Source organism: Spinacia oleracea, chromosome 3 (genome assembly GCF_020520425.1).
Source record: "Spinacia oleracea cultivar Varoflay chromosome 3, BTI_SOV_V1, whole genome shotgun sequence".
Taxonomy (NCBI): domain Eukaryota; kingdom Viridiplantae; phylum Streptophyta; class Magnoliopsida; order Caryophyllales; family Amaranthaceae; genus Spinacia; species Spinacia oleracea.
The window spans coordinates 106,548,783-106,560,842 of record NC_079489.1 but is presented as its reverse complement, the minus strand read 5'-3'; the positions used below and the strand labels follow the sequence as shown (position 1 = coordinate 106,560,842).

At 38.2% G+C, this 12,060-nt stretch overlaps 1 protein-coding gene across 2 annotated transcripts; it reads right to left on the bottom strand.

Annotated features, from left to right (window-relative positions):
- Positions 1-231: 231 nt before the first annotated feature.
- Positions 232-3,610, bottom strand: LOC130470456 (40S ribosomal protein S10-3-like). 2 transcript variants are annotated; one of them, XM_056840632.1, is made up of 5 exons: positions 3,242-3,610; positions 2,753-2,801; positions 1,686-1,959; positions 1,359-1,488; positions 232-590 (listed from the first exon to the last, which is right to left on the bottom strand). In XM_056840632.1, exons 2-5 carry the CDS (start codon positions 2,796-2,798, stop codon positions 510-512), a joined length of 531 nt encoding a protein of 176 aa, XP_056696610.1. In that variant the 5' UTR covers positions 2,799-2,801; positions 3,242-3,610; the 3' UTR covers positions 232-509. The 2 variants fall into 2 exon arrangements, with proteins under 2 accessions (XP_056696610.1, XP_056696609.1); XM_056840631.1 differs by lacking the exon at positions 3,242-3,610 and adding an exon at positions 2,882-3,041.
- Between the last annotated feature and the right edge of the window lie 8,450 nt (positions 3,611-12,060).

The following is a 12,060-nucleotide window of genomic DNA, read 5'->3' as shown; positions in this document are numbered from 1 at the left end:
AATTTTTGCGAAATTTTTTTCCCTTGTTGCAGCGTACAACATATATGTACGCTGCAACAAAGCACTTTTGGCGGGAAAATTCTAATTTTGTTTAGGGATACCTAGAGTGCCTTGCACCAAATATAGATGGGCACGTTTGTACTAGCAGCACACCAGACAGAGCCGAAATGCCACAGAAGCTTAAGGCAGATGGGCACGTTTGTACTAGCAGCACACCAGACAAGGAACAAATAGGAGATAATGGCAAAGCCTAACATGTAAACTTTTCCATGAAGCAAAAGGTATCAATAAACAAAATCTGAAAATGGTGGCCAAGCAGATGATCACTTGAGTATTCACATCATCTACCAACCAAAGGGAAAAAAAAACTAAATTAAAGAAGTCAAAGTACATGTAGTTAGTCTAAGGAAGCCTCTTGCAAAACATTGTATTGTATTTCTCTTCAACTCAATCAAAAACAGTCATGACATTCAAAATTGGAATAGTCCTATTCATAGAAGTTTATGGTTTCAAGAAAGATTTGAACTTGTTGGTCCAGCACCAAAGCTTCCAGCTCCACGACCAAAGCCTGACCTACCACTAGAAGAACCCTGTGAAATAATAAAATATGTATCATCAAACACGAATCTGGTACAATGGGGAGAGGGGAGACAATCACAAACTCACACCTTATACGACCACAGACAAAGAGTAAGCCCTGTTTTAGGCAATATAAAATCAGCCATCTAATACTGGTTCTATCCATGATCCACATGTTTACACATCCTTCAGGAGGTGACAAGGGAAATATATAGCATTGTATTCATACAGATTAATTTACCTTTCACGCAAACACTATGCTACTATATAGAGGAAATTCAGATCCAAATAGAATTATCAACTAAGTCTTCTAAGTACCGGTATTCTGGACAAAGCTATCTCAGCAGCTGAACTGGGCCTAGGATCCAATCTCATATCCATAACCCTTGAATAGGTTCATAGAATATTGTAGAATTATTTATATCCAAATTCTACACATCACTGATATTCAACAACGCCAAAGTAATGGCAACAAACACATGACACGTAGGATTCCACTCTATTGCATATATCTTCTTCACAAATGTGATCAGTTCCATCGTTTTAAGTTACAGAAGGTAGTACAGCATATCATTCAGTAGATAACTAGGTATAGCTCGCTTCACTGAATCACCGGAATGTAACGTAACAACATTGTAATAAAAATTCAGATCATCAAAGAAAATAAATATTAGGGTCTTAATAGTTAATACGGAGTACTATCCAAGTGCAATTAGGACTATTAAAAAACAGAAGCTACCCAAGAAACTCAATTAGCACTATCAACGTTTCACACTTACCCCAAATGATGGTCTGTAATCAGCAGGAGCACCGCCCTTGTCACCGGAATCACCTTCACCACGAGGTCCAGAACGGTAGCCATCCCTATCACCAAATCTAGGCCTGTCTCCTTCAAATCGCGATCCCCCACTGGTAAAAAATTCAACAACATAACAACCAAGTTAGAAAGCTGACATCCAATTTGAAAAAACAACAATATCAGCAGAGCGCCACTAATAAGATAAGTTTGTACTCCGTATTAAACTTGTGTTTACCATCAGAAGGGAAATCACAATTATGACAACCTTAACCATTTTGACTATAAAAAAAAAAGAGCAAGCCATTACCGTGGGCCAGGTGCGCCGCCCATTGGCCTGCCAGCAGGCTTCATCTGCTTCTTTAAGGTAGCAGGGACAATCTCTGAGGGAAGGTTGAGGTAAGTACGAAGGAATTCAATACCCTCGTTGGTCAAGAACCAGTAGTAGTGCATCCAAGCAAAGGTCTCCCTCACATACTCCTTGGACTTAAAGCTTTGCATCAGCTTGATCACTTGCAGATTCGGGACATCAATGTCAGGGTGCTTTGCCAAGTTATAATCTTTCTTTGCAAAGCAAACTCCCTCTGTTCAAAATTCATTCCAGTTCTAAATCAGTACAGAAAGCTTGCATTTCTGAATCACTTTGATAACAGAAAAATCTCTTATGGTTCTGATTAAAGAACTCCAAAAGATTAACTATGAGTCTATAACTGACAAAAGCTAATTTAAAAAGGAAATCTACAAACAAATAACATACAAAACTCAATGCGATTATGAGATACAAATAATGGAGTAGCACAAGCCGTATCACCGTCAAGTCACAACAGTAACGCGGTGCAGCCACATTCAACATTAACAATTCAACGATTTCAACCTAGTGCAGCTAATAGAACATTGGTTTGTACTCCGTACATTTATATGATAGTAAAATCTAATCACCTTGGGAAGCAATTCTTAATTAAGATATGTTGTTCACAAATCATACCTCTGGCTATCTGTGACCACGAAAGACAAAGCCTAAACCAAATTGGTGCTAAAAGTTACTGTTCCACACTTCCACCTATCACTCAGACATGTAAATATATCCCAGAGTTACCACTTCCTTAAATACCCCAGTATCCCAATCCAATATTGAAATTTGGGATAAATGAAAGATAACACATTTCAACTGTCAAAATGAAATACTCCGTAATATAAATTTAAAACCAACCACATTGGAAAAAACCCAGAAATTCATATCATATTGCCATAATCTAATCAATTATTCACTAATAAAAATAAATTAAATTCAAGTGGGAAATGGAAGTCTGTTCATATAAAATTGCACCAAACACAAAAAGGAAACCCATAATTTAGATCAAGAAAGAGAGAGATGACCTTGGAAGAGGTACTTGCTGATCTCACGGCGGTTCTGCTCAGTCATGATCTGTTCAACAATACCCAAAATTATTATGAAATTTCACACACAAATTAAAAGGAAATTGAAGAATGAGAAATGGAAAATACCATGTTGACGGAAATACGAAGAAGGGATCTGTGGGAATCGATCAAATGGTGAAACTTGCAAAGGGAATGCCGCAATAAACCTTGAAATAAAGCTTAAATCGCAGAGAAACCCTAGTTTTGTTCTTTCGTAGATTTTAAAAGACCCCGTTTAATCGTTTAATAATTGAAAAACAGCCAAAAAAATCAAAATAAAAACGAAAATCAAAACGAAAATCAAAAACGAAAATCAAAACGAAAATCAAAACGAAAATCAAAAACGAAAATAAAAAACAATAATCAAAACGAAAATCAAAAACTAAAATTGAACCCTAATCTGAAAACGAAAATAAAAAACGAAAATAAAAATTGAACACACCATACCGAAACCACCGGAACCACGACGCCGAGCAACCACCGGAACCACGACGCGACGGGGAGATGCTGAACCCCCGGCCGACCAAGAATATATCTTTCAGTGACAGGCCGCGCGAGAATTGAACGGGATGGGGGAGATGAGGCGAGAACACCACACACCGGCGAAGACAGCGACGCAGGGCTGAGCAACGCTTGGGTTCGACGGCGACGCAGGGCTGAGTTCGACGGCGACGCAGGGCTGAGTTCGACGGCTGAGTTCGACGGCTTGCTTGGATATTTGTTTAAGGGAAAAAGCTTGGAGCTAGCAGAAAAGGAACAACGTACGTTTGAGCGCGGTTTGTTGCAACCTAGGAAAGTAAAAAAATTTGAAACGCGGACTTGTTGCAGCGGACAATAACATGTATGCTGCAATAAAGTCGGGTTGTTGCTGCGGGCTTTTATTTTGTACGCTGCAACAAACACATTTGCTGCGAACAACTAAAATGTACGCTGCGATAACCTTTAAAGGGTTTGACCCGCGTTGACCGACTGGTTGTTGAAGCGTATTTATACATGTACGCTGCAACAAGGGGGCTGCAACAGGGGTTTTTTCTACTAGTGTCAATCAAATGTTGGAATAAACTATGTACATGGTATGTCATAGGATTTGTGGATCCAAATAAATGCTTGAAAAAGAAAGCTAGCTTATGAAATCTAAGTACAGATTTAAGCAAGCAATTGGGAATTAGAAATGTATTTTAGTGAAGCTAATAAGTATTTTAGTTTCATAAAATGTACATGATTCTTATAGATATATAAGAAGTTTAGTGGGAGTACTTAAAACTTAATTGGTCCTATGTGTATTACACACATATCTCTCTATTGTGAAATAACATTCAAATGCTAATGACTTAGATTTGAAATTATTCATCAATGATGGACCATGGCGAAACTTAGTACATATTGGGTATTAAGATCTATTTACAAAGATCTTATAATATTGTTTTAGATTAAGTAATGGCATTTACTAAATCAAACACGAAAGTCTCCATTGGAGATATTCGACCCATGTGAATAAATCTAAGTAAAGAATGTTTGAACTATGTATAAGCATTTACTAAGTTAAACATCAAAGAGTCTAAATGAGATTCTTAACCTATATTATATGTCAAAGAATTTAGCTGGATTCAGTATCTACTAAAATTGAATGAGCTAAAGTTACATGAATAGAATTCAATTGGGAATTATTCTGCAAAAGAATTTATCATGTATGATATAATATGAGGATCGCCAAAAACGTATCGTATGACTTTAGCCATGACGAACATATACCAATCTCTATTGATCTAAGTAAAGATCAACTAGATTGAGATCAAGAATACTTATGGTACTTGAAAAGGTACATAGAATAGTTCTTGATTCAAGGAAATAAAGATACGCTAAATATTGATGCTACACGCATAAACACTGGCAAAGGATCAAGCAAGACCCTTTGGAGTTAACCATTGATAAGGACGAGCTATAGAGCATCGTGTTTTGAAATGGCAACATGGATTGGAGACCATGAGTTGTTGCGTGGGAAATTAAAATATTAATTTCTATGTTCTAAGATATAGTTGGAGAGTCTTCCACATATCTATGAACTGCTTGGATAGGTAAATCCAAACAAAGCATCACTAGCAACCTATGCAGTTGAAGTAAAAGTAATTATTGCCTAAGAAGCAATAAAACAGGGTTGTTTAAAGTTCTTCACTGAACTTGGGTAGATCACCTATCTGCTGGCTTGATGGTTCTTCATTGAAAAATGCGTAGAACCACTCTTGAAGCAAGAAAAACGTCTGCTAACTTGATGGTTCTTCATTGCAAAGTGAGTAAAACCACCATCAAAGTAAGAAAGACTAGATCACATAATAAACAAACTCGAAAAGATCTTATCATCATATCTCGAAGAACATTCGATGAAAAGGATATTAAGATTGGCAAAGCATGATAACTAAACCTATGCAACAAGTGAGAAGCAACACTCACATTGTAGCACTGGAAATCAAGCATAGCTTTGAATTCCATGAATTGTTTTAGAAGATGGGTTTGAGGCCCATGGTTATAAAACATTGGGGTTGAACATTTATCATATATGAAAATGTATTTTCATATTCCATTTAATCTTGGTTTAGTATTAAATGATGAGTCCCTTCAAATTTGACGATATATTCAAGATAGACTGTCAGGACCAGTCCTGTGACTAAGAAATGTCTATCAAGTGAACTTGAATGTCAAAGGTTGAAAATGGTCCCTAATCGGAGTTTTCTATAAAATTGGACGCATAGAAAACGTTAGACGATTAGAATGCAAGATGACTAGTAGTTCTGTTTCTTGAACTATGTGGACATGGCAATGTCATAATCATTTGCATAGATACTTACTTTGGGAAGACTAGTATCGGACAAGACCTATGAAACTTTACTGTAAGAGATGAAAGTCTGTCATAAGTAAATTTCATTAAATTATTAGACACTAAATCCTCAATACCTGAGTGATTTGAGATTACTTGTTTGAGAACTGGTTGCTTTGACGTTGACCAACCGTCGCACCGTAAAAGGAGGCTATAAAGGCAACGCTCAGGTAATCACCTATCAAACGAAGTCTAATCTCAAGATCGCAAGATTGGGATTGTCCTCCCATAAATCGGGATGAGATGCTTAAAAGTTGTACAAGGCCACTCGGAGAGCTAGAAACTGTGAAATGCATGGCCGTGCTCGGATGAATCATAGGCTATGATTATCTGTTTATTTGATCAGTTGAACTCTGAAACCGAGGAACACCTCTGGACATAATAAGGATGACAACTCTTACCTTATGTTCAAGAGCAAGCATCGAGCGACAAAGGAATTAGGAAATGCACACTTGTCCCTAAGGACAAGTGGGAGACTGAAGGAAATAATGCCCTTGGTCCAAGTATGCATTCTATGTTAAGTCTAATAAATGCGGTTCAGTATTAATTAACAAGTTAATAATTCAGTGAGATCAAGTGAGCTGAATGCCTAGCTAGAGGCCGCTTCAGTTCAAGTGGAATTAATGATATTAATCCACAGCTTACTCTTGACTGAACCCGTAGGGTCACACAAATAGTACGTAAACGGATCAAGTATTTAATGGCATTAAATACTCCATCTATGAATATTCGGAACCGACGGATCTTGGTTTCAGTGGGAGCTAAGATCGTCACAGGCAAGAAATGAATACTCCGGAAACGATGATATTGCCGGAAACGGAAATATGGATCGTATCGGAAATATGAATATTATCCAAGTCGTAGATGTTGCCGGAAACGGAAACATGGTACGTATCGGAAAATATTATTGGAAATGGAAATATTACCAGAATCGGAAATATTGCCGGAAACGGAAATATTGTCAGAATCGGAAATATTGCCGGAATCGGAAAATAATTCCGGAAACGGAAATATTAAATATTTGTTCGAAACGGAAATTAATTCCGGAATCGGAAATATTAAATATTGTTCGTATCGGAAATAGATTCCGGAAATGGAAATTTAATCGGAAGCGTATCGTACGAATTAGCATCGGACGAGGCCTGCCGGACGAAGGCCCAGCACGAAGCCAGGCCGTCGCCCAGCAAGCACGCACGCCACAAGCCCAGCGCGCGCCAAGGCCACGGATGCGTGGGCCTTGCTGCGTGGGCTGCAGCTCGCACGCATGGGCAGTCCTTGTGGCTGCCGTGTGTGTGTGAGTTTGTGCTCATGCGTGATTCCTGAATCTGCAAGAGTCAGTGTATGATTAAATGTCTATTCCTAATTGGATAAATTAATTAAATAGAATTCATGTAGGATTCTAATTCCAATTAATTCGCATCCTACTAGGATTACGATTCCTTTTCCATAACTCTATAAATAAAGGCCTAGGGGTCATAATTTATATACAAGTTTCAAAGTATTCAAAAGTGAGTTTTTTGAGAGAAAATTAAAACACATCTTGCTCATAAAAGTGCCGAATTTTCTAGTACCTTAAGGGCGATTCTAGTTGGTCAATCTTAAGGCGGATCCGGACGTGCTGTGGACTATCTACGGAGGGACGACACTTGGAGTCCTAAAAGACTTGTTCTTGTTCGGTTCGGGCGCAGCTAGGGAGGGCACGCAACAAAGAGTATGCATCTAATTATGCTATATGATTATGTGTAAATAATATGTTTCCTGGGTTAATGGTTGTTTCCGCATGATCTATGTAAATGTCATTTGTATCATAACCTCACACTCTTTTCATATCATTATAAAGTGTCATAAGCATTAAGGTGTGAGAGGATGCTTAGCTGCCTGGAGACTCATCGTCAGTAGTACCATCTCCCAATCTGGAAAGTCCAGCAGATCTCATGCATGGTGGCTGACTTAATTGACAGTGACAGAGGTGTATGGAATGTCATGGCCCTAGAATTTTAGTGGAGCAGAAGCAAGCTTAATTCAAGAAATACCTTTGAGTAAGAGATGCCCCATTAACATCCGTTATTGGTGGCCTTCTTCAGACGATATTTATACGACCAAATCGGGTTACTGGCTTGGGCACTTAGGCCATGTACAAGGTTGGTCTACTCTCTATAGTGGGACTTTTTAGGAGGTGTGGAAGGTAATCTGGAACATTGACAGGCCACCGAAATTAAGCCACTTTTATGGCGAGTCTGCACGAGGTCTCTGGTGACGGTGGGGAGACTTAAAGAACGTCATGTGGATGTGGATGGAGTATGTACTCGTTGCCCAAGTGATGTTTAGTCTATTGTTCATGCCCTTTCTCTACAGTTAAACAGATTTTGCAATGCTCTCCCTTTATTTCACATCTCCAAGCTGCACCTTCTTCATCCTTCGTAGCCCGCTTTGCGTGGATGATGACTAAGCTGAACCACAAGGAGCTGTTAACATTTGCAACTCTCTCATGGGCAACTTGGTCATATCGGAATTCGGTTGTTCATAACGAACAATGAAGTTGTATGGAGATAGGGGTAACAAGATTCTTAAGGTTGGTAGGGGATTAAAAGAGCTATGTAAAAACGGTGTTTTCAAGGAGCATATTGGAGATGGTCATATCTAGAACATCATGGCATCCACTAGGAGTTGGCGGAGTGAAAGTTAATACGGATGCAACAATTATGAGTGGCATTGGTGTTGGGCTTGGGGTTGTCGTGCATGACAAGGATGGGGGTACCCTTGTGGTGGTTGTACAAAGGCATAAGACTAATTGGAGTGTGGCTGTGGCAGAAGCTATGGAAGCCAGGTTCGGGGTGGGTGTTGCAAGGCGCCTGGGTTATGGGTCTATTGAATTTGAATGTGATGCTGTCAATTTAGTGAAGGCTCTGCAGAAAAGAAATGATGTAGGAAGAGCATATGTGGACCTCATTATTGAAGATATGCTTGAGATGGAGTTGTTGCGTTAGCACTTTTCTGTTGGACATGTTAAACCGGGGGTGGGGAGGGGAGGGGGGCGTTGGGGCACATTCTGCTGCTCGCTTAATACCGTCTGATGGCATTGAACAAGTGTATATTAGTGCTATCCCGCAAGGCTCGATTGACTTGGAATTACTTGATGTAATTTGAGTTCATCTGAAAAAATGCCCCATGCCTTTCCTTTCAAAAACAAGAAAGTGTCAAAATATGATAATTAGACGAGGTTAGCAGGTGACAGTTCATCACTGTTATCGAGAGGCTAGCCGAGCTGCAGATTGACTTGCTAATTAAGGAGTCCAAATGCAACATCGCCTACGATTATTTGAGGCGGTCCCGGTGGACCTTAGGGTCATTTTATTGATGGACTTTGGGGAGTGACTATAGCACGACTGGTTCCGACCCTAGCTGCTTGAGATCTTGGAGTGTTCATGGTCAATGGCTGCTGTTTTATTGGTTTCGTTTTTATTTGTCTTCCGTTTTTTTTGCTTCTTTTTCTTTATATAAGCTAATGTTGTTTCTTTTTTCAGAGGCTCTTGCCCATCTTTTTCACACAAAAAAGGTAAATGGTGCATTAATATTAAAATGAAAGAAGTAAATATATTTCTATTAATAGACAATTAAAAATACTCTATTTGTCTCAATTTAGGATGCTCTTTTATCATGACACATAGTTTTAGGTCGAGTTTTTGAAAATGATATTTTCATAATTACCAAATTATAAAGTCCAGTTTTTCAAACTTACCACCTTATAAAATTTTATTTAAAAATTACCACCTTAAATTTGTCTAAAATTTCAAAATTATCACCACTTAACGGAAAATGTTAAGTTTTTTGTTACGTGATGATAATTTTAAAAGTTGAAACAAATTTAAGGTTGTAATTTTGAAATAAACTTTTAAAATTACCACCTTAAATTTGTCTAAACTTTTAAATTACCACCCCATAACAGAAAATTTTACGGTTTTCGTTAAGTGGTGGTAATTTTGAAAGTTTAAATAAATTTAAGGTGGTAATTTATAAATAAAATTTTATAAAGTGGTAAGTTTGAATTTTTTACTTTATAAGGTGGTAATTATGAAAAAATCCTTTTAACCTTAAGATGAGAACCTATCTTAACGTGAAAACTACCTTTATAGACGTTCGATCACAAGGAATCCAAAGGCCATTATACGCACATATTACTGTGGTAAATATTTATACGCTTGTTTTTAATACCAAAGGGGTATTTTAGGCCATTAGTATATTCAGGAGCGGTTTTCCTAACTTGGGCCTGAAAGATCTTATTTCTGTTTTATATTCACTTAGAATTTAACAAGCTTTAGAGTCAGAAAACAATGATCGATCTTCTCACATGCATATGTACCTCAAAATATATGCATATTTACCCTAAATTATATGCACATTTAAGAAAAAAAATATGCGCAAAATAAATTCACAAAATATATACGCACGTTTAAGTCAAAATATATGCATATTTAAGTCAAAATATATGCACATAATGCTAAAAATATGAAACATGACCAATGGGCTAAGTTTTTTACCAGCAAGTATTTATTATTGGCCTGAGCGCGCTTGATCGAGTTGGTTTAGTTGTTATAGAACAATCTTTTATATTAAAATGTATGTGTTCGTTGAAATTGGAACTTATATTTAAATGTAATACGTGGTACTTTGGTTTTGGGATATATAGCATACAAAAACACCAGTTATTGTTTTTATGTTTGTTATTCAGGTTGCGATATTCTATTATTGTTGTGACATGTTTTTATATTTGGTGCAAGGCACTCTAGGTATCCCTAAACAAAACTAAAATTTTCCCGCCAAAAGTGCTTTGTTGCAGCGTACATATATATGTGTACGATGTAACAAGGGTGTAAAATTTGGCAAAAAACCACACTTGTTGCAGCATACAAATAGATGTTCCCTGCAACAAGTTGGGTCTTTTGCAGCGTACACCAATTTGTACTCTACAACAAGTCAAGATTTTGGCCAAATTTTGGCACTTGTGCAGCGTACATGCATATGTACGCTGCAAAAAAGCACTTTTCGCAGCGAACATTGTACGCTGCAACAAGTTCATACTTGTTGCCGGCCCCCCAATTGCAGCATACGATGTACGCTGCAACAGGGGTCTAAAAGCCCTATGCAATAAGGGTTTTTTCTATTATTATTTAGTGTATGGTTGGCTCCCATCACCCTTTTCTTTCCCTTTGACGATACTTTATTTTAACCGTTCGAAGCTAATTCTTTATTAAACTGTGAGTCAAGAGTCGTGTCAAGTGTCGAGTCTTGTCTCCATGTTTACATGTTTATTAATTGGCTTTTGCATGTGGATTATTAATTCGTTGAGTGAAGCATCTTAGGATAGAATGTTATTCTAGCTTGTTCGTACTCAGCTTTTGCTGACTTCGTGCTTCATGTCTTCTGGTCATGGCCTTCGCCTTAATGACCCTATGATGATCCATCATTGCATTTGCGTTGTTGGGGAGTAGATTTTAATAAAACAGGTTTGTAGAGATAACTTGCGGGAGAAGTTATCATGGGAATCGTGTTTGAGAGTTTATTTCTCATCCGTACTTTATAAACTCTACTTTTATTTTCTAGTCATGACTACTTAATTTATTTGAACTATAGTTAATGGATTTTAAACTATTTAATGCTTTGGTTTTTGGGCCTTAGTGGTTCCAGGTTCTTAATTGACCATTAACTATTTAATACGTATTGAAAGTTAGTTATTTCCGCTGCGTAATTCTGGTAAATAGCCTTAACCGTTATCACGGTGGCGGTAATATCTTGGTAATCCTTTGTTTTAAGTTGGAAAATGTTTTATAAAAAGCAAGGAATTATTAGGGTGTTACAGCAACGCAGCCCTCAGGCGGTTAACCACCCTGACCACCTGGTTAACTATGCTAACAGGTACCTGACAGGAATAGAAATGTCAGCAATCATACATAAAAAGAAATATATAATAAGTATAACTGCCAGACAGACAAGAGCTCATACCGCGCGAGCACCCGCAGGAACTAACGGGTGAATCCCCTCCTCGTCAAGGACGGCAGGCACCTCCTCCGTCATCCTAGAACCACCTTTCTTGGTATAGAGAATCAAACAATCAGGAGGCACTTAACCGCCATGATCAGTAGGCTCAGGCTGTAACACAGACAAACTGTTAGTAAAACACAGCGAGAAAGAGCAAACACATGTATATCAACAAATCTAAGATTACACGTAACTCGATGACCGGGGGAAACAAGATCCGCAAGCACACCATGTTGCAACAACACCCGACGACTGGGAAGAATACCCGTGGGGCGCAACATGCTAGTTGGCGGTGACTAAGGCACTTGCACAAGACTCCTCGTCTGCCGAAGGACCCGCTCCCCTAAAAACAAGGTTG